This window comes from Nerophis ophidion, linkage group LG10 (genome assembly GCF_033978795.1).
Source record: "Nerophis ophidion isolate RoL-2023_Sa linkage group LG10, RoL_Noph_v1.0, whole genome shotgun sequence".
Taxonomy (NCBI): domain Eukaryota; kingdom Metazoa; phylum Chordata; class Actinopteri; order Syngnathiformes; family Syngnathidae; genus Nerophis; species Nerophis ophidion.
This window is the reverse complement of record NC_084620.1, coordinates 14,891,627-14,917,900: the sequence shown is the minus strand read 5'-3', so window position 1 is coordinate 14,917,900 and position 26,274 is coordinate 14,891,627. Positions and strand designations below refer to the sequence as shown.

Here is a 26,274-nt window from a genome sequence, read left to right as displayed (position 1 = left end):
AGGGAATTGTGACACCCCATTGCAATTCAAAGTGGTTGCCTAGCAACCTGAAGCCTAATCAAGTTGATCAAGATCAAGCCGGTGAAGTGTGGAACAGTTTTAAGTGTTTCTGATCAAACAGAGTGATCTCAGTTGATGGGCTGACACCTCCAATTAAGCTCTAACCATCCAACCATCCATTTTCTACCGCCTATCCCTCTCGGATCGCGAGGGTGCTGGAGCCTATCCCAGCTGCATTCGGGCAGTGCAGGGTACACCCTGGACAAGTCCCCACCTCATCGCAGGGCCAACACAGATAGAGAATATTCACAGTTCAACCACACATCCATCCATTTTTCTACCGCTTGTCCTGTTCGAGGTCTTGGGGGGAGCTGGAGCCTAATTCACCCTGGACAAGTCGCCACTTCATCACAAGGCCAACACAGATAGACAAACAACATTCAAACTCACATTCACACACTAGGGCCAACTTAGTGTTGCCAATCAACCTATCCCCAGGTGCATGTCTTTGGAGGTGGGAAGAAGCCGGAGTACCCGGACACAATGTACAAAATTGTCGAAATATACTAGTTGAAAGTGCCGTACGGCGCTGAAGAAACAACAGCTGTCAGCGGACTGCTATACCAACGATCCCAAAACCCAAGCTATGTAACCTACTACAAAGCACGGAAACTTTCGGTCTCATCAAATGAGTTTCTGCAAACAGGATACGAGAGAAGGCAGGACAACACATTTGTCTTACAAAAAAAATACAACCTGAAATCAACCACAAAAGCAGATGTAGCAATTCTAAGATCAGATACAAGAAGTAATCAGAAAGCAGATATGGCAACAAAGAAAGCCTGCAAACCCAGAATAACAGCTTTAAAAGAGAGATTTATGATCTCAAAGTAATGTGATGGAATCTACAAAAGGAGCAAACTAAAACGCGACTAGACATAGTTCTAAGAGAGGAAAATATTGCAATGCATCAAGAAATTAAGGTTCTGCAACAGGATTACATCACTTTGAAACATATATGTTTTAGGAAAAATGAATGAATGATAAAATCGTGAAAGGGCTGCGCATCATTCCCAGATCCTACGCTGGAGCTGTGGATAATAGAGGCAAATCCGATGAAATAGATGTTGCCTCAACACAGCAGCAAGTGGTAAACTTTCTGCAATCAAAAAAAAAAAAAAAGACTCTTCCACTGAATGGAATAAATAACAGCTTTCATCCTCATGAAAACCACCAAAAACTGCTGAAACAGGGAAAAAGCTGAAGTGCACAGCAACATCACATCTGACAAAAACCTGTTAATTATCCGTTTCAACAGCAGAAGCTTGTTTGAAAATAACAAAAATGATTTTTTGAAAACATTTAACAAACCATTCAAAGTGATCACTATATCTCAGGTGTGTAACAATTTGTTTTAACAACGATATTTGTGGTTGCCAATACAATTCGGGGACGACATTTTTAGAACGATACGATCCATAACAATTCAGTGAGTTGAAATCGATTCAATGAACCAACTTTTTTATACACACAATGGAATTAATTTAGAGTAAAAATAATGTTAATGTTTTGTTAGTCAAAAGACAACAATAGTGGTAGATCACAAATGACTTTAAGACATCTCATTCATTTAAATTATCTAATATATACATACACACATATGTATATATACATACATATGTATAATGTACCGTTACACCCCTAATATACTGTATATATATATTAGGGGTGTAATGTACCGTTACACCCCTAATATATATATATATATTAGGGGTGTAACGGTACATTATACATATATATGTATGTATATATACATATATATACACACACATACATACACATACATACATACATACATACATACATACATACATACATACATACATACATACATACATACATACATATATATATATATATATATATATATATATATATATATATATATATATACATACACACACACACTAGAGATGCGCGGTTTGCGGTCTCATCCGTGGATAAACCGCGGGTCGGGCGGGTGACATGACGAAAAAATAGATTTTAATTAGATTCGGGCAGGTGGCGGTTGAACCATTCAGAAATAATTGGGGTCGGTACCCTTTACCATTCAAAGAGCCATTTAGGACCCGTGTCACAAAGCGAAGACAATAGGGGACGCAAACATTCTCCAGAATGACTGCCGGCAGTCACCCAGTTAATAAGTATTAGGGCGTGCTATGAAGCCATTGGCTTTGTCGCCTTCTACAGCATGTACGATCTGCTTGTCAGTCCAGCAACATGTTGCGTGTGACACAACTGCAAGGCATACTGGGTGACAGAGTACACTAATGGTTGTGATATAAACAATTTTATCACTTTTAGTAATATGCGCCACGCTTTGAAGCCACACCAAACAAGAATGACAAACATATTTCGGGAGAACATCCTCCCAGTAACACAACAAACGCAACACAACAAATACTTTGCATCCATGACACTTCCTGATTATTTCATACACCCCCCTAGCAGTTGAGTTTATACCAAAAAGTTATATTTTGGTTTCATCTGACCACATGACATTCTCCCACTCCTTTGCTGTATCATCCATGTATCCATTTTGGTATAAACTCAACTCGTCGTGTTTGGAGGAAGAAGAATACTGAGTTGCATCCCAAGAACACCACACCTACTGTGAAGCATGGAGGTGGAAACATCATGCATTGGGGCTGTTTTTCTGCTAAGGGGACAGGACGATTGATCCGTGTTAAGGAAAGAATGAAAGGGGCCATGTATCGTGAGATTTTGAGCCCAAACCTCCTTCCATCAGTGAGAGCTTTGGATAGCTGACCAAATACCTATTTTCCACCATAATTTACAAATACATTCCTTAAAATTCCTACAATGTGAATTCCTGGATTTTTTTCACATTCTGTCTCTCACAGTTGAAGTGTACCAATGATGAAAATTACAGACCCCAGTCATCATTTTAAGTGGGAGAACTTGCACAATCGGTGGGTGACTAGATACTTTTTTGCCACACTGTATATGTATATATATATAAACAAAGTGTTGGTGCTAGGAATTTTCAAAATGGGGTCCCAGGGACCCCCATCAAGTCATAAAAATGAGGTCCCAGAGCACATTTCTGGGGTCCCACTTTTTTGTTAGCGTTTTGAAAACAAATGATACATGTATGTATCATCCTGTTATATCTCACATTCAAAAGGTTGTCATAAACGTTAAATCATGTAAAAAAAATTATACAAAAGAAAAGAAAAAACATTTTTATGCATATGTAAGTGTTTTCAGTTTTAGACATTCATTCACTTTCTTCTTTCCTTCATGGATCTAAACTTTACCGCTGCCGGCATTTTTTTCTATATTTTAATTCAAACTGTAGGCGAATTTATTTCAGTATTAAAGTGTAAAACGTTTTTTGCTTCCGTCATGAAATTATGATTATCGTTTGCCAGGGCATACATGCATATGACAAACTGAATTGATTATTCTCACCTGTATGTAGATTATTAGTCGTTTAAAAAGTGCCACATCTCCACCTTCTTGGCAAATAATGCCAAAAAACTCAGAATTGTGCAAGTTAGTTTTGTTGTGTGTGTGTGTGTGTGTGTATATATATATATATATATATATATATATATATATTTCATTTCATTTTTATTTATCCCATTCATTGATGTGCATTTAGAACGATAAATAATTATATCTCAATTATACAATTTAAATTCACACAATTCCTGAGAAAGAGCAGGATGAAGAAAATCTTATAATTTCCTGCCCCCTTTTACATAATACATTATCTTACTTCATGAATATAATTTAAGCCGACACATATATCCAAATGTAATGAAACAATTAAAAACAAAAAACACAAGAAAAACACAACAAGTGCAAAACTTCATAAAGTATAAACCAAACCAAGAAAATAATAGTAATAATATAATATACACCTCACGGAATGATACAGAGCAAATACAAAACCAGACAAAAAATAAGTTAAATAATAAATAAAAAACAAAATGTAAACACTTATGGCTGTCCATATGATCTTATTGTTCTATCTTTATATATTTTTTTCAATTGGAATATATTTTTACAGTTTTTTATCTCGTTGTGAAGTGAATTCCACAATTTTGAATTTAATTTTATATATATATGACCTGCCAAATTCTTCCATAAATGTAAACATTTAAACATATGCTGATGACACTGTTATCTTTACACCTGCATCATCCATCATCTCGCCAGCTCTAAGTAATGAGTATTCAGAATTGGCTTCTTAAATCATGTTCGGTGTTAAACAAAAACAAAACTGTTTCAATGATGTTCACAAAAAATCCCCCATAAATTTAGAGTGGTCCTTTGTGTTCCTGGGGGATGTTGAGCTTGAGCTTGTGGAGGAGTTCAAGTACCTTGGGGTCACACTGGACTAGGGCTGGGCGATATGGCCTTTTTTAATATCTCGATATTTTTAGGCCATATCGCGATACACGATATATATCTCGATATTTTGCCTTAGCCCTGAATTATCACTTGATACATATAATCACAGCAGTATGAGGATTCTATGTAGCTACATTGAAACATTCTTGTTCATACTGCATTAATATATGCTACTTTTAAACTTTCACGAGAGAAGGAAATCACAACTAAGTCAATTGACTAAAACTATATTTATTACACAGTTATTAAGCAGTGGCACAAACATGTCATTTCCAAAACTGAAAGTGCAAGATTGTCAGAGACATTTTAAAACAAGCTATTAGTGGACTTTTGTGCATGATGTCACTTAGATGCCATATCAAAACAACACTAAAATAAAGTGCACTTTTTGTACAGAACTCTACTCCAATGGTTGAAAACAAAGTGCACTTTTGTGCATGATGTCACAAGATATTTCAATAAGTGTCAAAGAAAAATAAGCTGCATAATAGGAAATCAAATAGTGTATGTCCTTTGCTAAGTGGTAGGTTACTGCGGACATTATCTCCTTTTGTTGTTGACTGTTTTTTTTATACGGTGTTGATCTGGAAATGTTTGCCTCTGCATTTTGATGGTGTGGGCGTGTGGTACCGAACGGAGATGTTGACACGCGGAGTTCCAAGCACTCTTCATTCTCTAGGAGGTGACTTTTTAAATGATGCTACATATTAGCAGTAATGCTACTTTTGGTAGCAACGCTTGTGCTCTACACTTGACAAATTAAAGTTGTCTATTCCACGTATTCCCGCTTGAAGCCGAACCACCATCAGACGATGGACCCCCCGGCTGTTTTTCTTGGGAATTAATTCTTCCTTTATTTGTTACCAGATTCGCACCTTCTTTCTCTCGTATTACCACTCGCACCGCTTCGCCAGCATCAAAGCCAACGTTGCCCATGCTGCTACCTCTCTGCTCCGCGAGGGCGTATACGTATGTGACGTGTGATGTGACAGTATGTGTTCAGTTTTTTCCATATTGGCCCTCTGAATAGGGTTCGTCACTCAGCATAAAAGTAATTACTCGCTGTGCACTCTTTGCTTGTTTTAATACTATAGCAGAAAAATCAGCAGCAGAAGCAGTAGCAGCAGGTAATAACCTAAAAGTAAACATGAACATAACACATATCTATCTTGAATCATCATAATGTAAATAATAGACATGAATTAATCAACTGAACCATATTGTTGTCAACCATGATATGACATTATCAATCACTGTGATTTTATCCTAACTTATTAATTTTAGCATTACATTTTATCATCACCATTAATTTATGTCTTAAAATGTTTTAAATGTGATGAGAATTATTTATAATGTCACCATGGTTCACGGACAAGCATACTAAAACGACATAAAACACTGGCGCTCTGTTTGAGGCACACATTACACATGAGTAGAACTACATAAAAGAACTACAAATCCCATCAGCCAAACCAGGAAGTAAAGTGCCGGTATTTTTAAACTCAAACCGTACCGAAGAATAAACCTTTGAACCAGGGGCGGTTCTAGGCATGCTTATATGAGGGGGCAGTCAGAAATGTGAAGGGGGCATCATGTGTACACATCATGCTCCAGCACTTTTTTTTCTGTGCTTATAGTAACGATGCTTTCTTCATTGAAATGGGTCTTTAGCTATGTGTCCAACCCCAACCTGGAGTAGTGGATTGCACTTTGTCAGGCCTCTACCTTCAGACCTGTCCAACTTGGGTGTCCCACCTGAAGACTAAGCTCCTGCTGGTATAGCTCTTACGGTCACTGAGGCACGCAAACCCCCTGACCACAATAAGGTGGCAATCCCTCAGGGGGGGAAACATTAACAGCGCTACTATTATTTCTGACAGGGGAAACAGAAGCAGGCGTCTCGCACCACAGAATACTCTAGCCATGGTCGTGTGCGGTACCAGGCAGGATTGAATGTTATACCAAATGCACGCTTTGGGTAGCCACCCAATATTGGCTGAGACGGTGCGTTGCCATTTAAGTCACTGGGTAGCTGAGCAGGCTGCTTTGGGGGAGCGCTTGTTGGGGGGACGGAGGGAGCTGGAGCAGGAGAAACAGTGCTTGCTGGTGCTAAAGGTGCATTATTGCTAGCTGCTGTCCCTGATGGACTAGCAGTAGCATCATTGCTACTACTACGTGCAGGAGCAGGATTAGACTTTTTAAATGCTCTGAAAAATGGATGCATTACAGAGCATTAACTTTCTCTTTGTGAGCTGCTGGAAGCTGGAGCAGAAAATAAGTAAGCTTGAACAACAACAGAAAAAACCTGCTGTGATTACATGAAGAAAAACAACAACAGTACAGGACTACAGCCTGGGGCGGGGCTTTACGTAGGGGTCTGTCAGACACAGGTCACTTGTCTTCAGTTTGTCACATACAGTGGACGTGGGCACTCATCTGGGCACAAAACTCATTCACTCCAATGTATGTGTGTTGCCCACTTGCTTGTAAATTGATGACAACGGCTGTGTTTTTGTTTTTAGGTGTCTTGGTCATATCAAATGAAACTTATAAATTGTTTATTACAAAATGTAGATTGAAACATTAAAGGTTGACTATGTAGAATTACAAGAAAAACAACAGAAAAAGAATTCCAGCAGTCTATTGCCAGACCGTTGCTAAGTAAAACAGGCCGTTGCTAGGGACTCCGCTCTGAACAGAGGACAGCAGAGGAGGACTGCTAAGCAGGATATATACCTTATGTTTCATTTTTACCGTCATTAACAGCATCATAAATGACTTGTAGCTTGTTACAGGGACAGTGGAGGCTCTCTGCCTTCCAAACCACTGCTGCTCAGAGCCTCTGCTGTCACTGCTCTCGTCAAGTTGTTAAAAAAAAAAAATAAAAAAAATAAAAGGAACTCCGTAGCACCGAAAGTCCGCGACGATAAACGTGTTTATGACAGATAAGACTACACAAATACACCCATCCTAATAAGTATATGATAAATGTAGACAACTATTCCTTTTCTTTTACTTTCATACTGCAACAGTGATTGGATGTTTACTGAGGGCTGAGGGGTGTGTGCGGGTGTGTGTCTGCTGCGCAGCCTGTGGAATGGTGAATACACGCACAGCAGAGGGAGGGATGAGAGGGAAGCAGACACTACTATATCGTGTGTGTCCCTTCTTTGGCGGATTTTTCCGCTAGTGCAGATAATTTTGTCAACTTGTAATGTAGTAATTTTGTGAGTTTATTAAAATTTGCTTTCTCAAATTTTGATTTGAGGGGGCAAGACATTTATTTAGGGGGGCTCTGCCCCCTCTTGCCCCTGCGTAGAGCCGGCCATGATTCGAACTCTCAAATTCAGCCGGACACACGCAACGTGACAACACTCTAATACAACAGATTTCAATCCGCACATTACAGTGGTTGTACGCTTTAACTTAATAATTTTGCCAACGTCGTTCAAAAGCTAAAACAGTGAGTGTTTGCCCTGGCTGTCAAGCAGCCAGCCAGCCGCACAACAAGCGCCGCGGATATAGCGAACACACAGCAAACAGAAAAGCAAAGAAGCGGGCAAGCATGGAATTTAAACAATAGTTCAGCTGATCTAACAAAGAAAAGCGGACACAACAAAATGAGCTTACCGGTGGGGTATGCTGGTGACGAAGCATGCTGTTTTTTACCAAACGAACAATGATGCCATTTTTAAAGCTACCCACGTAGTCGCCTGTCAGTGGTAGCCCCGCCCATCTTAAAATTCCCATGCAAGTCCGCCATAAATACACATACACAACAAATACACATAGTAAATCCAACAGTATGTGACGTATGTAAGAAGGTGCGCTTACTGTCTGTGAGAAGGAGACAAGAAGGAGTGGGAAGAGCCTTTAATGTAATGCCCGCAGCTAAAAGCAACTGCGTGAGAACGTATACTCAAATATCACGATACAGTCATTTTCTATATCTCACAGAGACAAACCCGCGATATATATCGCGTATATCGATATCGCGTATATCGATATATCGCCCAGCCCTACACTGGACCGAACACTTTCTTTTAAAAGACCCCAAATATAACTCACAGCTAATAGAATAAGTGCGATATGCATCATTTTGAACAAATCAGACCTTCAATGACAATCAGGGTTGCGAAGACATTTACACTCATTAACATTTTCCCGCATATATTACTAGAAACACAATATTGATACCCACAGAAATGTTATTTAAAAAAATCTATGTAAATACTTGATCAAAAGCTTGTCATTCTATTAGTGCAACATTTTGGTAACTTATAAAATGTTTTGCTTAGAAAATTGGATTCAATTTAAAAACACCTGTTAATTTAGAAAGTTCTTCATGTACTCGCCCCACCGCCACTCTCCACATACATTAAACTGAGAAATGACAAAGGTTGACAGAAGAGCCTCCTCCAGAGGAGACATTAAAGGCCTACTGAAACACACTACTACCCACCACGCAGTCTGATAGTTTATACATCAATGATGAAATATTAACATTGCAACACATGCCAATACGGCCTTTTTAGTTAACTAAATTACAATTTTAAATTTCCCGGGAGTTTCGTCTTCGAACGTGTACGCAAGACGTCACGGGCATGAGCGCTGCGCACACACACAGCTAAATGTCATCTGCTTTAACGACATAATTATACAGTTTTTTGGACATCTGTGTTGCTGAATCTTTTGCAATTTGTTCAATTAATATTGGAGAAGTCACAGTAGAAGGATGGAGTTGTGAAGCTTTAGCCTTTACCAGAACAAACACACGATGATTCCTTGTTTAAAATTCCTGGAGGTGAAACCGCGGTCAAGAGAGCATGGATCCGGACCACTTGTCAACCAGCAGGTTTCGGTGAGAAAATTGTGGTTAAAAAGTCAGTTCTTACCGGAGAAAAGCTGAGCTTGTGCCGTCGACTCCCCTGAGACACTGCGCGTCAAGACACCCGTGGAGACACCCTTCCGACTATCAGGTACTATTAAACTCACTAAAACACTAGCAACACAATAGAAAGATGAGGGATTTCCCAGCATTAACCTAGTAAATGTGTCTAAAAACATCGGAATCCGTCCCAATGCAATCGCGTTTTTTTTTTTTTTTTTTTTTTTTAGTCCGTCGCTATCAATATCCTCAAACACAAATCTTTCATCCTCGCTCAAATTAATGGGGAAATTGTCGTTTTCTCGGTCCGAATACCACTTTTTGTTGGAGGCTCCCATTAAAAACAATGTGAATATGTGAGGAGCCATCAACGGGTGACGTCATCGTCTGCGACTTCCGGTAGAGGCAGGGGATTTCTCTTAGCACCGAAAGTTGCGAACTTTATCGTGGTTGTTCTCTACTAAATCCTTTCAGCAAAAATATGGCAATATCGCAAAATGATCAAGTATGACACACAGAATGGACCTGGTATCCCCGTTTAAATAAGAAAATCTTATTCCAGTAGGCCTTTAACATCCCCTACAGAAAAACAACCTTTGGACAAACAGTTCTGTCAGTCCAAGGAAGTCATTTCTGCAACAGACTTCCCAGTAATATGTTAGAGTGTCCCACTTTTTACAATTTGAATAAACATCTCTTTGACTGATTTCATAGTTTTTATTGTTTGTGTCTCTGTTTTTGACATTGTAATGCTTTATTGTCATCCCGTGTTTACGTTATGTCTTGGGACTACAGATGTACATGAACAACTATGCTATAATCTGACTGGTCTACAATCTGTAAATAAGATTGTTCATCTAAATGCATTGTCTGGAATAAACAACTCAATATTCGAGTGTTTGCTCTTGTTTTTTGTTTTTTTAAGACGTATAGTGTATTTCTTTTCTTCCTCTGATTTCTCTCTGTTTTTTTTAATAGTATATGCAGTAACAGCACATGCGGGTATTGCGATCTTTCGAGGTGGGTGTTCAGCAGACATACTTTACTAAAAACAAGTTCATATCGTGCACGTGCTTTAGTATATATTGCATCATCCAACGTGGGCTCTGCTCACCCTTCTTTTCTCTAAATCCTGTGGTTGGATCTGGAGGGTTTGACTACCATGAAGACAAACAATTTTGTCTTCCGGGGTTTTATTTGCCATTTATTAAAGAGCTATCAATTCTTCCGTCAATTCCTTTAAGTTTCAGCTGTGCAACCAACATTATTAACCGTATCCACTCGGCATCCATTGCACCGGTCCCCCAGGGGGTATCCCCACATCTGCGGTCCCTTCCAAAGTTTCTTGTTGTTCCCATTGGTTTGAATTTTTTTTTCCCCTTATGTGGGATCTAAGGGGATGTGGTTGTGGCTTGTGCAGCTCTTTCAGACATTTGTGATTAAGGGCTATATGAGTAAACTTCGATTGATTGATTTACTCAAATATTATAAGGCACAGACAGTATACAGATCCAATTTTTTCATAAATGATTACTGTATGATGCTAGTCTGATTTTCTTTTTTGTTAAAGAATATAAATTAAGTACTCCGCTTTGATGGCTTCAACATCCTTGAAGTGGACCAACAACTTGTGTATCGGTCGGAAATATCTTTGTTGAACATCAATGAATACCGTTTGATCATTGTTTGTTGGTGTTGTCAAGCAATTCAGTAATAGTAATGTGTAAGATTAGTTTTTGCTTCATCTTCTAAAGCATTTTGCCCCAAGTAAGTGATGTCAAAGTCCAAGTTGAGTTGCAGATCTTTAATTATATTGTAAAGTCGAGTCCAAAATCAGGTGATTCGAGTCCCCACCTCTGGTTTCCTGTTTGTTTTAACAACCCTTTTCCCTTTCATGATGGACTACTTTAGGAAACAACATCCTTATTGAATTATTTCCACAGGCGAGAAGTAAGGCCACCTTAATGCATGGGCTTACCTGTGCTTAAGCCAAGGGGCCCTACTCTATTAGGAGCCCCAAATTTTGAGAGAATGCAATGATTGGTGTTTATAACTGTCAATCACAAACAGCTCTGCTTTGTCTAGCAATAGTGAACTCTCTCTCTCTCTCGGTTTTGTTGTTTTTTTCTACTGTTCCGAGTGTGGCTCGAACCCTTGAAGCCTGTATGAGAGACCAGCGTACTACAGCAGTGCTAAAATCACAGGCAGTCTCCTGGCATCTATTACACTAATACAAACGTGCATGCGGCTGTTGTGAAGGAGATTTATCCGTGACCGAAATTATTTTTAAAATAGGTGATATTTTGGCTATATCATTTTTTATTTTTGTTTTTTCGTCAGCAGGGAGTAGGGTAGGGACCTTGACGAAATATTCAGTTTTTCACGCGACAGCTGGGAAATCTTTCCAGACTTTTCATTTCTTTCTGCAAAAGGAGACTCGCTGCAGACATCATGAAGCACCCCCCAGTTCTCCATTATTCTTTTTATATTCTATCCATCCCGCATGCATATTTGTAAACACCTCGGGCGGAAAATTGCATTTTGCTATCGTGCTCTAATACCCCGATGCATATTTGTTTATCTCTCTGTTGAAGGGCCAAACACAACTCTCCCCACCTCCTTTCTTTTTATAGTATACTGTATATTATAAAATAATGGTAGAAAAAGTCACAGTTGCAGGATCTGACTCACCGGTCACCTGGTCCACGAGGATGCGTGAGGTTATGATGCGGCCATACTGAGCAAAAAGCTGTTCCAGTTCTTTTTGAGTCATGGTCTTTGGCAAGCCACTGACATACAAATTAGCATCACGGATGGAAGCAGAGCTTGGACGCGCGTAGGAAACCTGTGAAGAGAGAACAGCGCATTTGACTTTCATCACAATAAACATGTATTTGAAATATGCATGATAAGACAGTAAATGTATTCATAATCAGATGTTACTGTACGGTACAGCGGCGTACCGAGTTGCCACACAGTACATTTCCATGCACTAAATGAGTGATTTCATAAAAAAAGGTTTCTTCAATTTTCACACATGTACAGTATATGAAGTCTAATTTTACATGCCCTCCCTAATTCTACTGTCAGTCATACACTGTGAACGCGAGGGGTTTATTTTGGTCATGTTAGCGCGTTTAGCTATGTGGGATTGTGAGTTACAGAAAAGACTGCTACATGGAGCTACTATTTATTTATTTGAATTAGGACAATGTATAGTCATCAACAGAAGAACAATGTAAATATGACAGCGTTATCACAATAGCTCATTTTCATCCGTTGTCCTAAAGCAGGTTAATATAGTAAAGGTTCAACAGATCATGATACAAAAGAATAAATAAATCACAAGACATTACACATTACACGCATACCATAAGGACAGACCATTGAGACAAAAATAAAACAAAAATAAAAGAAAACAAGTGAATAATCTAATTGTACGTGCATGTCTAATTAGTTTTCAACCACTGTTTCAGTGCAGTTTTAAATGTTAAATAGGTGTCAGAGTTTCTGACATGTGCTGGCAGCCTGTTCCATGACTGTATGCCTCTGATACACCCCATCATTTGGCCAAATTTTGTCCTGCGCGTTTGTATGTCGCAGTCCCCTTTGGTCACTGCTCTGGTGTTTACTTGACTATTTTTTTTATTAATAAAATGTATCAAGAGACGGGGAGCAAGTTTATTTCGAACTATAAAGATGAGGCAAGCATCCATGAATATCTGATAATTATTTAAATCCAAAGTACTTACTTAAAATGTTACAATAATGATACTTTGGAGGCTTTTGTCTAGAATTTTTGTGTTCTTTTGATGACAGACTTTAGGGGCTTCAGGATATTCTCTGAGGTATGGGACCAAACTGTATAGCAGTAGATTATGTGGCTGAATATCATGGCATGCATATTTGCCTTCTTTCACACTCTGTAGTGAAAGAAGGTCTAATGTGTTTAAAATTGGACAGATTAAACTTAATTATATGTCACATTTTTTTAACATTCTGCTTGAAATTTAAGTTAGAATCAAAGAATACACCAATATATTTAAATTGTTCTACCACATCTAATCTCTCTCCATTGACTAGCACAGATGGTTGTTCACCATTCGCTGACTGCAGAGAGAAAAACATACAGACTGTTTTTTTAGTGTTGAGATGCAGACAAGAGTTTTGGGGCTAGTGTTACTTACCAGCTCTCATTAAGAGATGCTCTCGGATCTAAATGATAACTATTACTTTCAACAACTATGTCTTGTTGGTAATGTTTTAATGTGTCTTCAAAATTACATTTGCTTTTGGTTAAAAGAAGAGAACATTTCATGTCTACTGCTATTTATTGCTATTTACTTATCACTGACTAATAAAACCCACATGTTTACTGTTTAAATTCAATTACACAAGTATGTAGTGATAATATAGTAGTTACTGGTAAAGTACAAACTGCACTTTTTTGGGAATTTTTTTTATCATTTACAAACCTTATGTAAGACAAGAACACATATGTTCTTTTTTTATGCAGTCTAATTTGTAAAATATGGCAAACAGGACTGCTAACAATGCAGCTATTGGAAGTAGTGAAAGGCGCCCATAATGCCCCCCCCTCCCCCCAAAAAAACTACTTCCAAAAACTGCCAAAAATACTCCATTTACGTCTCATGACCTGAATATTCACCAGGTAGTAGCTATATAATTATAGACGCTAACGTTAAGGGACAATATTTTGGCAGCGAGGTAACCTTGACAGACTGAGTCACTAAATTGCCTCTGAGTAGGAGAAAGTCACTTCAAGATTTTAAATCATGTTTCTCACCAGGATAGTAGGAGGATGTGCACATACTGCAAACTGAGAAGTTGGTCAACTTTGACATTCAACTTACACTCGGAGATGGTGAAAAAGACAAAAAAATGCTAGCTTGCGGCCAATTTTATTTTCAGCAGGAGTACTATGATTAATTCTTTAAACGGGAAGATATTAACCACTCAGCATTCCAGTGAGAGCAGACAGTGTACAGCAAGTGATTGTTTTACTATGTTCATAGTAGGGTTGCACGGTATACTGGTACTAATAAAGTACTGCGATAGTAATTAATTGAAATCAGTACTATACTGCCTTTGAAAAGTACAGAGTCGAGGCGCATGATGTTGAGTGTGTCAAAACACACCAAGGGCATACGAGCAATAACATCTTTGAGAGGAAGAATGGCAAAAAAAGACAATTCTACTGGTTAGTAAAGAGGGTGGTGACCGGCAATATGGAGGTATTTGGGCTTCAAAACTAACAAAAGGTGGCACTTCAAACAAGGAAGCGCTGCGCTTCAAGTTTGGCTTTAAAACACGCCTCGCCAAATGCGGCGATTAGTATTACCACCTTTGCTTCAAACATAGGTAGTAAACAAATAATATGCATGCAGATCTGCAAAAAGAGTTATAAAGAGTGACAGGTAATGTAGTTACAACTGTCCTGCTGTTCAGCTAATCAAGGAGCACAGGGCAGACGTTCCTTCCAGGGTGGATGTTTTCGTCAGGGATAATACCCTTCACTTTATCTGGCAATGAGTCTGCTAAGCTCAGCTTTCCGGTCAGAATTTGAGGCAATGTGGTTGCTTTATTATTAGTTTTGTATGACACAACCAGACCCACAAATGTTTCTACTGCGCAGTGCACACGCTCCCTTTCTCTCTCTCTCTTTCTCTTTGCACTCACTCACTGACGTCACTCAGCCAACATGTTAGCATTTTCGCAAGCACACATATGGTACGCTACTCATAAGTTAACTAACTCCTCTGTTGTGCACATGTAGATACTGTAAGTAGACGCGCACACAGCTGTTTGGCTGGATGCCAAATATTAGCGGGGTTAAAACGGCCAATCTACCGGTAATATCAACTAGTGCAAGTAAAATTACTGAAATGTAACAAATTGCTGCAATTTGTGTTTTATCTTTAACAGATATGTGTTTTACCTGGTACATGGCTTATCTGGGTACATTTATCCATAGTTTTGTTTTTAGTACTTACAAATCATTGTATTTTTTTAAAGCACGGACAAGGAGTAGCAACTATAAATAGCATTTAATATATCAATAAAGCTTATTATATTTTAATCTAATCCTTGATTATGGCAGACAATATGTAATATGGCAAATTGTAAATTGTTCTTTGAGTGCAGCAAGAAAAGCCCAATGTGTTTATTGTCCTTTAAGATCCCCAGGCTAGCCGGGAGACATAGTAGTAGTATAAGTAGTGCTGTTGTTATTGGTGAAGGAAAAAGTGAACTTTGTGAGTCTAGACTTAATTAAATTATTGCGAAACACTGTTCACACATCTATTCGGTAAAAAAATTGTGCAGTGCAGCCCAGTGGCGTCGCCAGACAGATTTCACTGGTGCACATGCCCCAGTGTTGATCTGCAGTGCCACAGTACAAATTTCACCAATAAAAAAAAAACGCTTCAGAGTTTTAAGTCTACATAACATAGACAACAGCGCACATACTACTTAGTATGGTAATTGATTGCTACTGTATTCACTCCACGTAACAATGAGCACATGGCTAATTATTATGGTAATTTATTCACGTGTGAATCGAGACTTCAGTTGAGGTTGAGAGAGAGAGAGAGAGAGAGAGAGAGAGAGAGAGGGGATGCGAATCACAGCTGAGGTAGGTAACGTTAGCCAACAACAATTTGTTAATTTTATTATTTTGATTTGACTAAAACTGTAACTCCTAGATGGATATCAGAAAGTTATTCGCCCGCAGAAGGGAAGAAGCAGCGAGGAATTAGAGATGTAAGTGAAGTCCTAGCTAGCTAGGCAACATCATTGTCTTAAGTTTATGCTAAGGTAGCTAACGTTATTCCTTGTATCAAGACAAACATATTAATTTGCTGTACGAGCTGTCGGGGGAATTTCCAATGAACATGAAACATAATGTTGGTTATTGTCTGCCGGTTCTGCTCAGGACCTCTGCATCAATGATGATTTGGAGTAAACGTGTGAGTTGAGTGCTTCTCAAATGGTTTATCTTCAGGAAGAAAAATATTTTTCCATATCAAGTCGTGAGCCAAATTTTTAAATCATTCAAGTTTATTTCACAGAAAAATAGCACGGTAGACTTGTCTTGTTAATCGGTGTGACTTTGACTAAAATAATCTTGTTTTGTCACCAGAAAAATGGCTACAGCTAAAGCATCTCGTTTTGTTTCCAGAAAAAATAGTAACATTTCTGTATTTGTTTTCAGAAAGCTGGCTGAAAATATCAGGTTTTGTTGCCCTATTTAGATTTAAAAAAAATATATTTCCATGTCTGTCCTGAGTCCTCCTCCAACTTGTTAGTCGGTTTGCCTTTTGCTAAAATACTCACTAATAGTCACTAGAAAAATGGCTAAAAATATCTGGTTTTGTTGCCACAATTTGATTTTTTTCTCCCTTAACTTTTTTTTTTTTCATGCACACATCTGACTGCGACTCATTGAACATGACACACAATCCACTTTTATGTCACGACCCAGCAGTTGGGAACCACTGGTCAACTGTATAACAGTTACTGTAATATTTCCATGTCTGTCCAGAGTGATTGACCACTTTGCAAAAATGAAAACGAGACGTTACAGTTTACTTCTCAGAAAATGATTCCCTGAACAGACACACAACAGTTGTTCATTTATTTTACTACTGTGGCTTTATTGTTTTGTGTATATTTTATAGTTTTGTGTATCTGAAATACGATTAGCCACATTGCCATAAATGGAATTTAAATAATATAAAAGAACCCAGAGATGTAGGGGTGCTTTATTTTTTGTTTTACTTTTGTAGATGTTAAATTTGCAGATGATTACTGCAATATATATTTCAAAAAGATTCATTGCTCTTCCTTTTTGCTTTTACCAGTAGCAGTTTAGTCTGGAGTAAAAAAGTGCACAAGTAGGTCAAATGCATTAGTTAATTTCAGGTGGTTAATCAAAGATCCATACAACAATCTGATATGATTTCATAATTTAAAGCCCTATTTATGTATTTTTTATGATGAATAAGTGCTAAAAATTTTTTTGCTTGCGCGCTTTGCACACTCACATGAATTATTTGTGCCACAGGTGTGCCCCAGTACAGTATTAGGTCTAGTGACGCCCCTGGTGCAGCCTCTGGCTGGCAGTAGTAATGGAAAAGTCAAAACTTGATAAGCCTCTTCTGTTGAGGTCTTCTGTGTGGGAACACGTAGCCTTCCTGGAGAAGTACAAATGGAATGTGCCATCATTGTTCGGTAGAGATGGGGAATCGGGCTACGCGTTGAAAACTATAAATGCTGTTCTTCAGCCTATAGACTATGGTTGTCCCGATACCAATATTTTGGTACCTGTATCAAAATGTATTTCTTACCTTTTTAAATAAAGGGGATCACGAAAAATAGCATTATTGGCTTTATTTTAACAAAAAATCTTACTGTAAATTAAACACATGTTTATTATTGCAATCGAAGAACAATTTTGGCATTAAATAAAATAGTGAATATACTAAATAACTTGTCTTTTAATAGTAAGTAAGCAAACAAAGGCTCCTAATTTGTCTGCTGACATTTGCAGTAACATTTTCTGTCATTTCTCATTCTATTATTTTGTCAACATTATGAAGGACAAGCTGTAAAAATGGATTATTAATCCACTTCTTCATGTAATAGTAATATCTGGTTATTTTCCGTTTCAACATGTTCCAGCTACACTTCTGTTAAAATGTAATAATCACTTATTTTTCTGTTTGGATGCTTTACATTAGTTTTGGATGATACCACAAATTTAGGTATCAATCCGATACCAAGTAGTTACAGGGTCATACATTGGTCATATTCAAAATCTTCATGTGTCCAGGGACATATTGCCTGAGTTTATAAACATAATATGAATTTTAATAAAGGAAAATAAATGTTGCCCGGAAGATGTTTTTTTTAGTTTTGACTACCTCAGTTGTTTTTTGCACCCCTGGGTTTGTGTTTCAGTTGCCATGACAGCAGATTAGTTTCACCTGACTCTGGGTAGTGTTCAGGTCGCTTACCTGTTCCTGGACACTAACCAGAAAGCTATTTATTCCTGTTTCTTTCCACATTCAGTCTGGCTTCCTTGTTTGCATCACGCAACGGTTAACGATGGCTATAGTTTTGATTCCTGTTTGTAGGCTAGCTTCCACGCTAGGCTCTTTCTTAGGTCTGCCACCCGTGCTATCGGCACCCTTTTGTTTTTCCTGCATGATTTATGAGAAATAAATTAATTTCCTACCTGCATGATTCGTCTGGAGTTTTCCGTCTGCGTCTTGGTAGAACGACCTATGCATAAACATGCAACCAACTCGTTACAAAAGATTTTGTGACGATTAAAAATACCGATGTAATCATAGTACTATTGACTAGATACGCTATTGTACTCTGTATCATTACAGTGGAGGTTAGGTTTAAATCCACCATGCCATTTTTTTTTTTTACATTCAGGAGCACTATTTTTTGTTAGCAGTGACTGTGGTGAGCTATAGTATCCTCCTACGGTGTGTAGTGAAGCATGTTTAGATATTCCTCTTCCTGCAGCGATGATACTTGTAAGAAACGTACTTTATTTGTAACCACGGGGGCGAGGATTAGTGATTTAGATGTAGCTAAAACACTGCCGAATGCGGATGGATGTTAGCTGCTAGCTAGCTAGCCTGTCTTGAAACAATTCTTCCTAAGGACACTTCAACCTTTATCTTTACTTTTTAGGCCAAAATTCGTCCGTTCTCCCTTTTTTGTCTACGCCCCTTGTCTGCTTGTAAGTACTCTGTGACTGTGCGCTGCCGAACATGCTCTTCTGCTCGTAAAACCAGCAATGTCATGACGTGACGACGCGCCTTCATGCTCGTAAAAAAACAGTACTTTTATTTAGTATAGGACCTTTTTTGATTAATTAGTACCACAATACTATACTAGCACAGGTATACTGTACAACACTACTAGGGACATATTCAGAGACCTAGTATTTTTTTAATACTGGTTTCTAATTGGTTCAGTACCGAACAAACCTTAAGATTCTGGACAAATGATACAATCTGTAGTTTCTATCCCGCTAACCCTCGCATAATCATGAAACTACCATCAACACAAGGTGATGACTTAACACCTGCTATTTGCCTCTGCTCAACATTGCCAGCCTTTAGACCGACAAGCATACAAATAAAAGATACACAGGCTGAAACAAGTCAATATTTTAAAGTACCGTATTTTCCAGACTGTAAGGCGCACTTAAAATCCTTTTTTTCTCTCAAAACTCGACAGGGCGCCTTATGATCCCTTGCGCCTAATGTAAGGAATAAGTTTGGTTGAGCTTACCCACCCCAAAGCTATTTTATACATTTTGTAGATTGCCACTATGATGGCAGTATGTCTCAAAACCACTAACATTTTAAATGTTCCACTGAAAATATAGAACATTACACACAGCGCTCAAAACTCTATCAAAATGTTTTACTAAGACTTTGGTAAGCTATGAAGCCGCACCGCTTAAAGAATTATCGGCGCATTAAACATGCAAGTATTATTATGGTGTCTGTAAAAGGTAAGATATTCTCTGGTGTTTGGTTTCGCAATATTATGCAAAAGCAACTTCTCTTATTTTCTGGTACCTGCCGATCTGTTTTTGGGATCTACGTAAGTTCTGGAAAATTGCGCGTCTGCGCCGATGGCGTAGTTGATAAACTTATTTTTCTCTATCTTCCGCTGTTGCCATTTCTAATATAAAGTAGTGTAAAGTACTCACTTATATCTGTCAGTAGACTTGCCATGACAGCGCTAAAACATAAGGTCGAAGTGAGTTTACATTATTCACCCAAGGAACTTTAGTTATAAGAGATCCGGCCGGACGGTTTTTCACGGAACACATTTCCGATGACAGGGAGAAGACACTGTCGAAGGTGAGCCACGTAAATAGGACCGCCCACAAAATGGCAAATCTAGAAACTACTGTCAGAAAGTAACTTGAAGATAATCCGTAAAACATAATCTATGCAACATTTTGACCAAAGAACTACCATTACATGTTATGTAGACCACAATAAACTATTAGAAAAAGTAATACTACTATGACTCCTTTAATATATGAAACAAGATCAAAAACTAAACCATTCATCGGCAATGCGCCTTATAATTCAGCGCACCCTATGGGCCGGAAAATACGGTATATGGTATATACTGTAAGTGTCAGGATGTTCTCAAAGTAGACAGGACTCAAATGGACAATGAATTAGAAACATCTAGCTTCAACAACCATAAAAGTATGGATTTACAGGTTGACAAAGACCTAGACACATTTTTCCCCACCCGAAGCATGATTGTCTATACCAGGGGTCAGCAACATTTACTATCAAGACATTTATATTGCCACCGCTTCTTCAGTGAAAGAAAACTAGTATAAAGCCGCAACATGTAACACCGCTTATAATCTTTAAAATATTTTCATCTTTTTTAATTTTTTTATTTACAGAAAAATCAATCCGTCCATGTGAAAAGAATATCTTTTTTAGCAAATATTCATGCTTAGCTTACCTAAGGGGTTGCACACTGAACTGAACTGAACACACAGGCTTCCAGTCTCTTTTACTTGCCTTTTTGTGCCTCAGAACTCTGTCTGTGCACATTTACGGCCTCATACAGTCGGGATTTTAAAAATCTTTCTAAAAATTCAAACTTTTCTCACTTTGGGGTTGGAAAAAAATCTGAGGGAGCCACAACAAGGAGGAAGAAGAGCCCGACGTGGTTCCAGAGCCACGGGTTGAAAACCCCTGGTCTATACTATAAAAACGAACAGTAAATTACCAACATTAAGTCAAAAATCAAATGGTCAACTAACTATTCATCCTAACTGTAGAAGCCTATATGAAAATTACAACAATATAATTAAAACAAAAAAATTTTGGAATAGTTTAAAGACCCTTTCAAAATGATTGCTATTAATCTGAATTTCCCCTGTAGGACTAATAAAGTAATCGAATGATGACTGACATGAATCGATTCTAAGAAAGGACTATATTTCTATAGGACTATATAAGGTCTTAATTTCCCCTCGGGGATTAATAAAGAACTTCTGATTTTGATCTGGAAGGTTTCTATGAACTAAATTCCATTAATAGAATTGATGAAAAATCAAACTCAAACAAATTATTGAAGCAAGAAAAAACAAAATAAATGTTTTTGTAATCAAATTAGTAAATGCTAAGAGTGTGGCGAGCGCTCAAAGGTTTCTTGCGAGATTAAAACTGTCTCATGGTCAGAATGTAGCAAGTGTTTTTCAGTGTTTTTTTTATTTTTTAAATAATGAGAAAAATATCCGTCTGGCTTTGCACAAACACTTCAAACCACACATTTAGTGCTTTGCGCAAACAACAAAGCCAGAGCTAGCAAACAGAGATAGCCTCTGCATTTTTCGTGCTTGTGGTGCCTCTCAACTGCTTGGATGGGTGGACACACACGGCTGCTCCCTTTCAGAGTTCAGCCACTGCACCGTGCGTACACATATATAATGGAAAATGGCAAAAAGCACCCCTGGAAAAAGTTGATTGTTTCCCCCGAGCAACAAACTGATGCTAAATCAGCCCAGACATGAGACATAACAACTGAATCTGTTCATCAATACAGTGATATAGTAGATAGTCAATGACACGTTCTGTATATTATCTTTAAAATCAGCGTAGAGGGTTTGGTTCGTCTCATAGATGAACACCTGCAATCTAAGATGATTCTCAACAGTACACAACCTTACCCGAAACATGAATCAAATTGTTGCTAAGTATCAAGCTTGGACAATAGTGCAGAGAAGGAGATCTACAGGATTGCAAAAACCAAATGATTACAGCTATGCAAAAAACAATACATGACAATTGATGACAACAAACTGATAATGTTGAATTATTGGAATAAATTGTAGTGGTATAAAAAACACTCAACTGTACAACGAACCAAATCAAAAACTGTGACCACAAAACTGTGATAGGATGCAAAACTTAGATTTTGTTAACAGTTTCACACCGGCTTTGGTTGATCACAAATTAATACTTCACCTGTGACAAACATTGCAATGAACCAATTCCTAGGTGTGTATACAAACATCCCCTGTGTACACCAAGCAAACATGTGAAGTACAATCTGACCTCAACAACCTGCTCAAGATTCAACCACGTGTGGTTTAAGAGCCGGGAGACCAAGTTTGCGGCTGAATCTTCGATGTGTCCAAAAGTAAGTGGATCGGATAAGCTAACGATTTTAAGCCATTGGTGAGGTTGATGACGAGGGATGTACACAGAATAACATTTTTTTTTGGCATCAGTTTTTAATTAGGTCGGCCCATGAGGACTGTGAAGATTCTGGATTAACGATGCTGCTATCGGTATTTTTTGTTCCAGCTGACCGACGTAATTATGACACGCTGTCACATTCACCTAAGCGGCCACTGCTACACATTGAAATCAGTTTTAATAATGACAAAAGAACCAACACTACACAAACGTTTATAATAACAACATTTCCTCCTCAAACGTTCCTTAAAGACATGCACGCTGTGCTAGTTTGAAGTGAATGCATTTTACTTGCGAGTCACGAACGCGTTTTATCAACCACCTTCCTAGTGATCCATTAATCCACAGGCCAATATTAATCCACTCAAAAAAGGGAAAAATTGCGAAAATAGAATTCACAAATTTGCTTTGAAGCAATCCACTCTTCCCTCACTGTTGAACAAGACTCCGAGGTACTTGAACTCCTCCTGTGTCAAGTGGTGGTGGAAAAAAATGTTTTATTTTACTGACCAGTTCCTTTAACTAATATCTTGTTTCAAACGTGTTTGAGCATGGCACAGGAGGGAGGGCTGGGAGGGGATGACCACACAGCTCTCAGCGCGAGTGAGCAACACTTCTGTGTCAATCACAGTCCACATGATCATGCTTTAAATTTATTTCAAACATGCTATACGGATGGGTGAAAAATGTACTCTATTTTGTACTCAAATCGGGATGGATTTCTTTTAGGAGCAAAATGCAATGAAAAGGTTTAAATTCCTTTCCCCACACGTGCGACAGTTTAAGTCGCACAGGTCTATTTTTAGGAACATTTGCGATTAAATTTGTCGCACCGTACAGCACTGCATGGACACATTAAATCGGATTAAAAGCCTAACCAGAATAAAATGTTTCATGTAAACACGCCATTTGGAATATTTTGAGTCGATCACACACGTTTCGACCAAACTTTAATTCCGATGTGGTCTATACAGATTGTCAGTCGAATTGTTGCGCATCAAAACATCTTCCAAACTGTGGGTGTGAATTATCCTTACATGTAGGTGACGGCGTGGCTCGGTTGATAAGAGTGGCAGTGCCAGCTACCTGAGGGTTCCGTCATCCTAGTCACGTTCGTTGTGTCCTGGAGCAAGACACTTCGCCTTTGCTCCTGATAGGCCATGGTTAAGGCCTAGCATGGTCGCTCCCACCATCAGTGTGTGAATGTGTGTGTAAATGGGTGACTGTGGAAATACCTTGAAGGTAGAAAAGCGCTATACAAGTATAACCCATTTACCATTTTACTGTACATGTCTTTGATGTCATCTATACTTTGGTGGTAGATAGGGGACTAAATTTAATAAGAGCAATGAAGTGATTGTCTTGCTGCCGTCTCCCCCAATTGAAAATATACAGAAGTAGCGTTGTATGCTGTTGAGCTTGTTGCTTTAAAACGAGACAAGCCAAAACTACAATATGGTCTGGCGTGTCATGTGCTGAAGTAACAAAGAAGGGACCCAGTTGTCTTAACGAGCTGTTTTATTTATGACTTTCAACTCCGACACCTCCTTAAAGTGCTAACTGTTTGCCTCAAACACATACAGAGAACAACATGGTAACATGAAGACTTGTAGCAACCTGTACATAATCACAATATAAAAAGCACATAAAAGCCACATTTAAAAAAAGAGGTAAAACAAAAGCAGTGAACAGAAGGAAAAAATAACAAATACCGTTAGAACGTTGGACAAGCAGAAATGCACAAATCTGTGTTTTACAGTGGAAGTCTATTGCTACTTCAGCACGTGCAGTGAGCAAACTCGTCCAAAAAAATTGGCACCACAGCACAAACAATAACATGTTCCGGTTTACGTTAGGTTCTGCGCATGTCAAAGTAAAGTATCGCGATTGAAGGTGTGATGCATGAAAATGCACATCATAATCAGGGTCCATGTACACAGTAACATTCTAATCCAAATGATTATCAGATTAACCTAATGTCCATATACACATGGCTAATGATACCTTTTGTACATTCAATTAAGACAAAACTGACCCACGAATGGAAATATCTGTTGACTTAACCAAATATCTTCACCATGCCTTATTTTTTATTTTCAGGACTGATAGGGATCCCAAATACACAAAAACAATTACCAACAAGTAAGAAAAATTGGTTTTTATAATAGAATCCCAACTAAACTAGTCATCATTGTCACTGTCACCGACGTCCCACTGGGATGAGTTTTTCCTTGCCCTTATGTGGGTTCTACAGAGGATGTCGTTGTGGTTTGTGCAGCCCTTTGAAACACTTGTGATTTAGGGCTATATAAATAATAGTTTATTGATTGATGAATTTATTATGGGTCTACGGCACCAGCACCCCCCGCGACCCTAGAGGGAATAAGCGGTAGGAAATGGATGGATGGATGGATGGGTGAAAATGTGACCAAATCTGCTGGGTCAAAAGTATACATACAGCAATGTTAATATTTGGTTACATGTCCCTTGGCAAGTATCACTGCAATAAAGCACTTTTGGTTGCCATCGACAAGCTTTTGGTTGAATTTTTGACCACTCCTCTTGACATAATTGGTGCAGTTCAGCTAAATTTGTTGGTTTTCTGACATGGACTTTAGGAAGGCCATTCTAAAACCTTAATTCTAGCCTGATTTAGCCATTTCTTTACCACTTTTGACGTGTGTTTGGGGTGATTGTACTGTTGAAACACCCAACTGCGCCCAAGACCCAACCTCCGGGCTGATGATTTTAAGTTGTCCTGAAGAATTTGGAGGTAATCATCCTATTTCATTGTCCCAATTACTCTTTAAAGCACTAGTTCCATTGACAGCAAAACAGGCCCAGAGCATAATACTACCACTACCATGCTTGACGTAGGATGGTGTTCCTGGGATTAAAGGCCTCACATGTTCTCCTCCAAACATATTGCTGGATAATGTGGCCAAATAGCTATATTTTTGTTTCATCTGACAACAGAACTTTCTTCCAGAAGGTCACATCTTTGACCATGGGATCAGCAGCAAACTTTAGACGAGCCTTAAGGTGTCGCTTCTGGAGCAAGGGATTCTTTCTTGCATGGTAGAATCTCAATCAATGGCGATGCAAAATACGCTTTACTGTAGACACTGACGCCTGTGTTCCAGCAGCTCCAATTCATTGCAGACCTGCTTTTTGGAGATTCTCAGTTGACTATTGATCATCCTGACGAATTTTCTCTCAGCAGCAGGTGATGGCTTAAGTTTCTTTCCTGATCGTGGCAGTGACAAAACTGTGCCATGCACTTTATACATACAAACAATTGTCTGCACCGTTGCTCTTGGGACCTTAAGCTGCGTTGAAATGGCTCCAAGTGACTTTCCTGACTTGTACAATAATTTGTTATTTCAGATCTTTGCTGAGTTCCTTTGACTTTCCCATCGTCTCGTTTGTAACTGAGTCTACCGACCTCATCACATGATCCCCATTTAGATGGGCTCAGAGAAATCAACAGTTGTCATCAATCATAATCAATCACAGGAAAGTTAAGAGGCCATGCCATGAAGCTAATTTGGTTTGATTGTACATTTTTTACAAACATTGATAATGTATGTTGCTGTATGTATACTTGTGACCCAGCAGATTTGGTTACATTTGCAGTAGACCCATAAT

General features: G+C 38.5%; 1 protein-coding gene across 11 annotated transcripts in view; it reads right to left on the bottom strand.

The window, feature by feature from the left end:
* The window catches only part of elavl2 (ELAV like neuron-specific RNA binding protein 2), a 119,967-nt gene that overhangs the window by 15,611 nt on the left and 78,082 nt on the right, over positions 1-26,274 (bottom strand). For all 11 annotated transcript variants that reach the window (XM_061912567.1, XM_061912573.1, XM_061912566.1 and 8 more), the window contains one exon: positions 12,023-12,176. In XM_061912567.1, the coding sequence (XP_061768551.1) occupies positions 12,023-12,176 (154 nt within the window). The remainder of the gene's footprint in view (positions 1-12,022; positions 12,177-26,274) is intronic.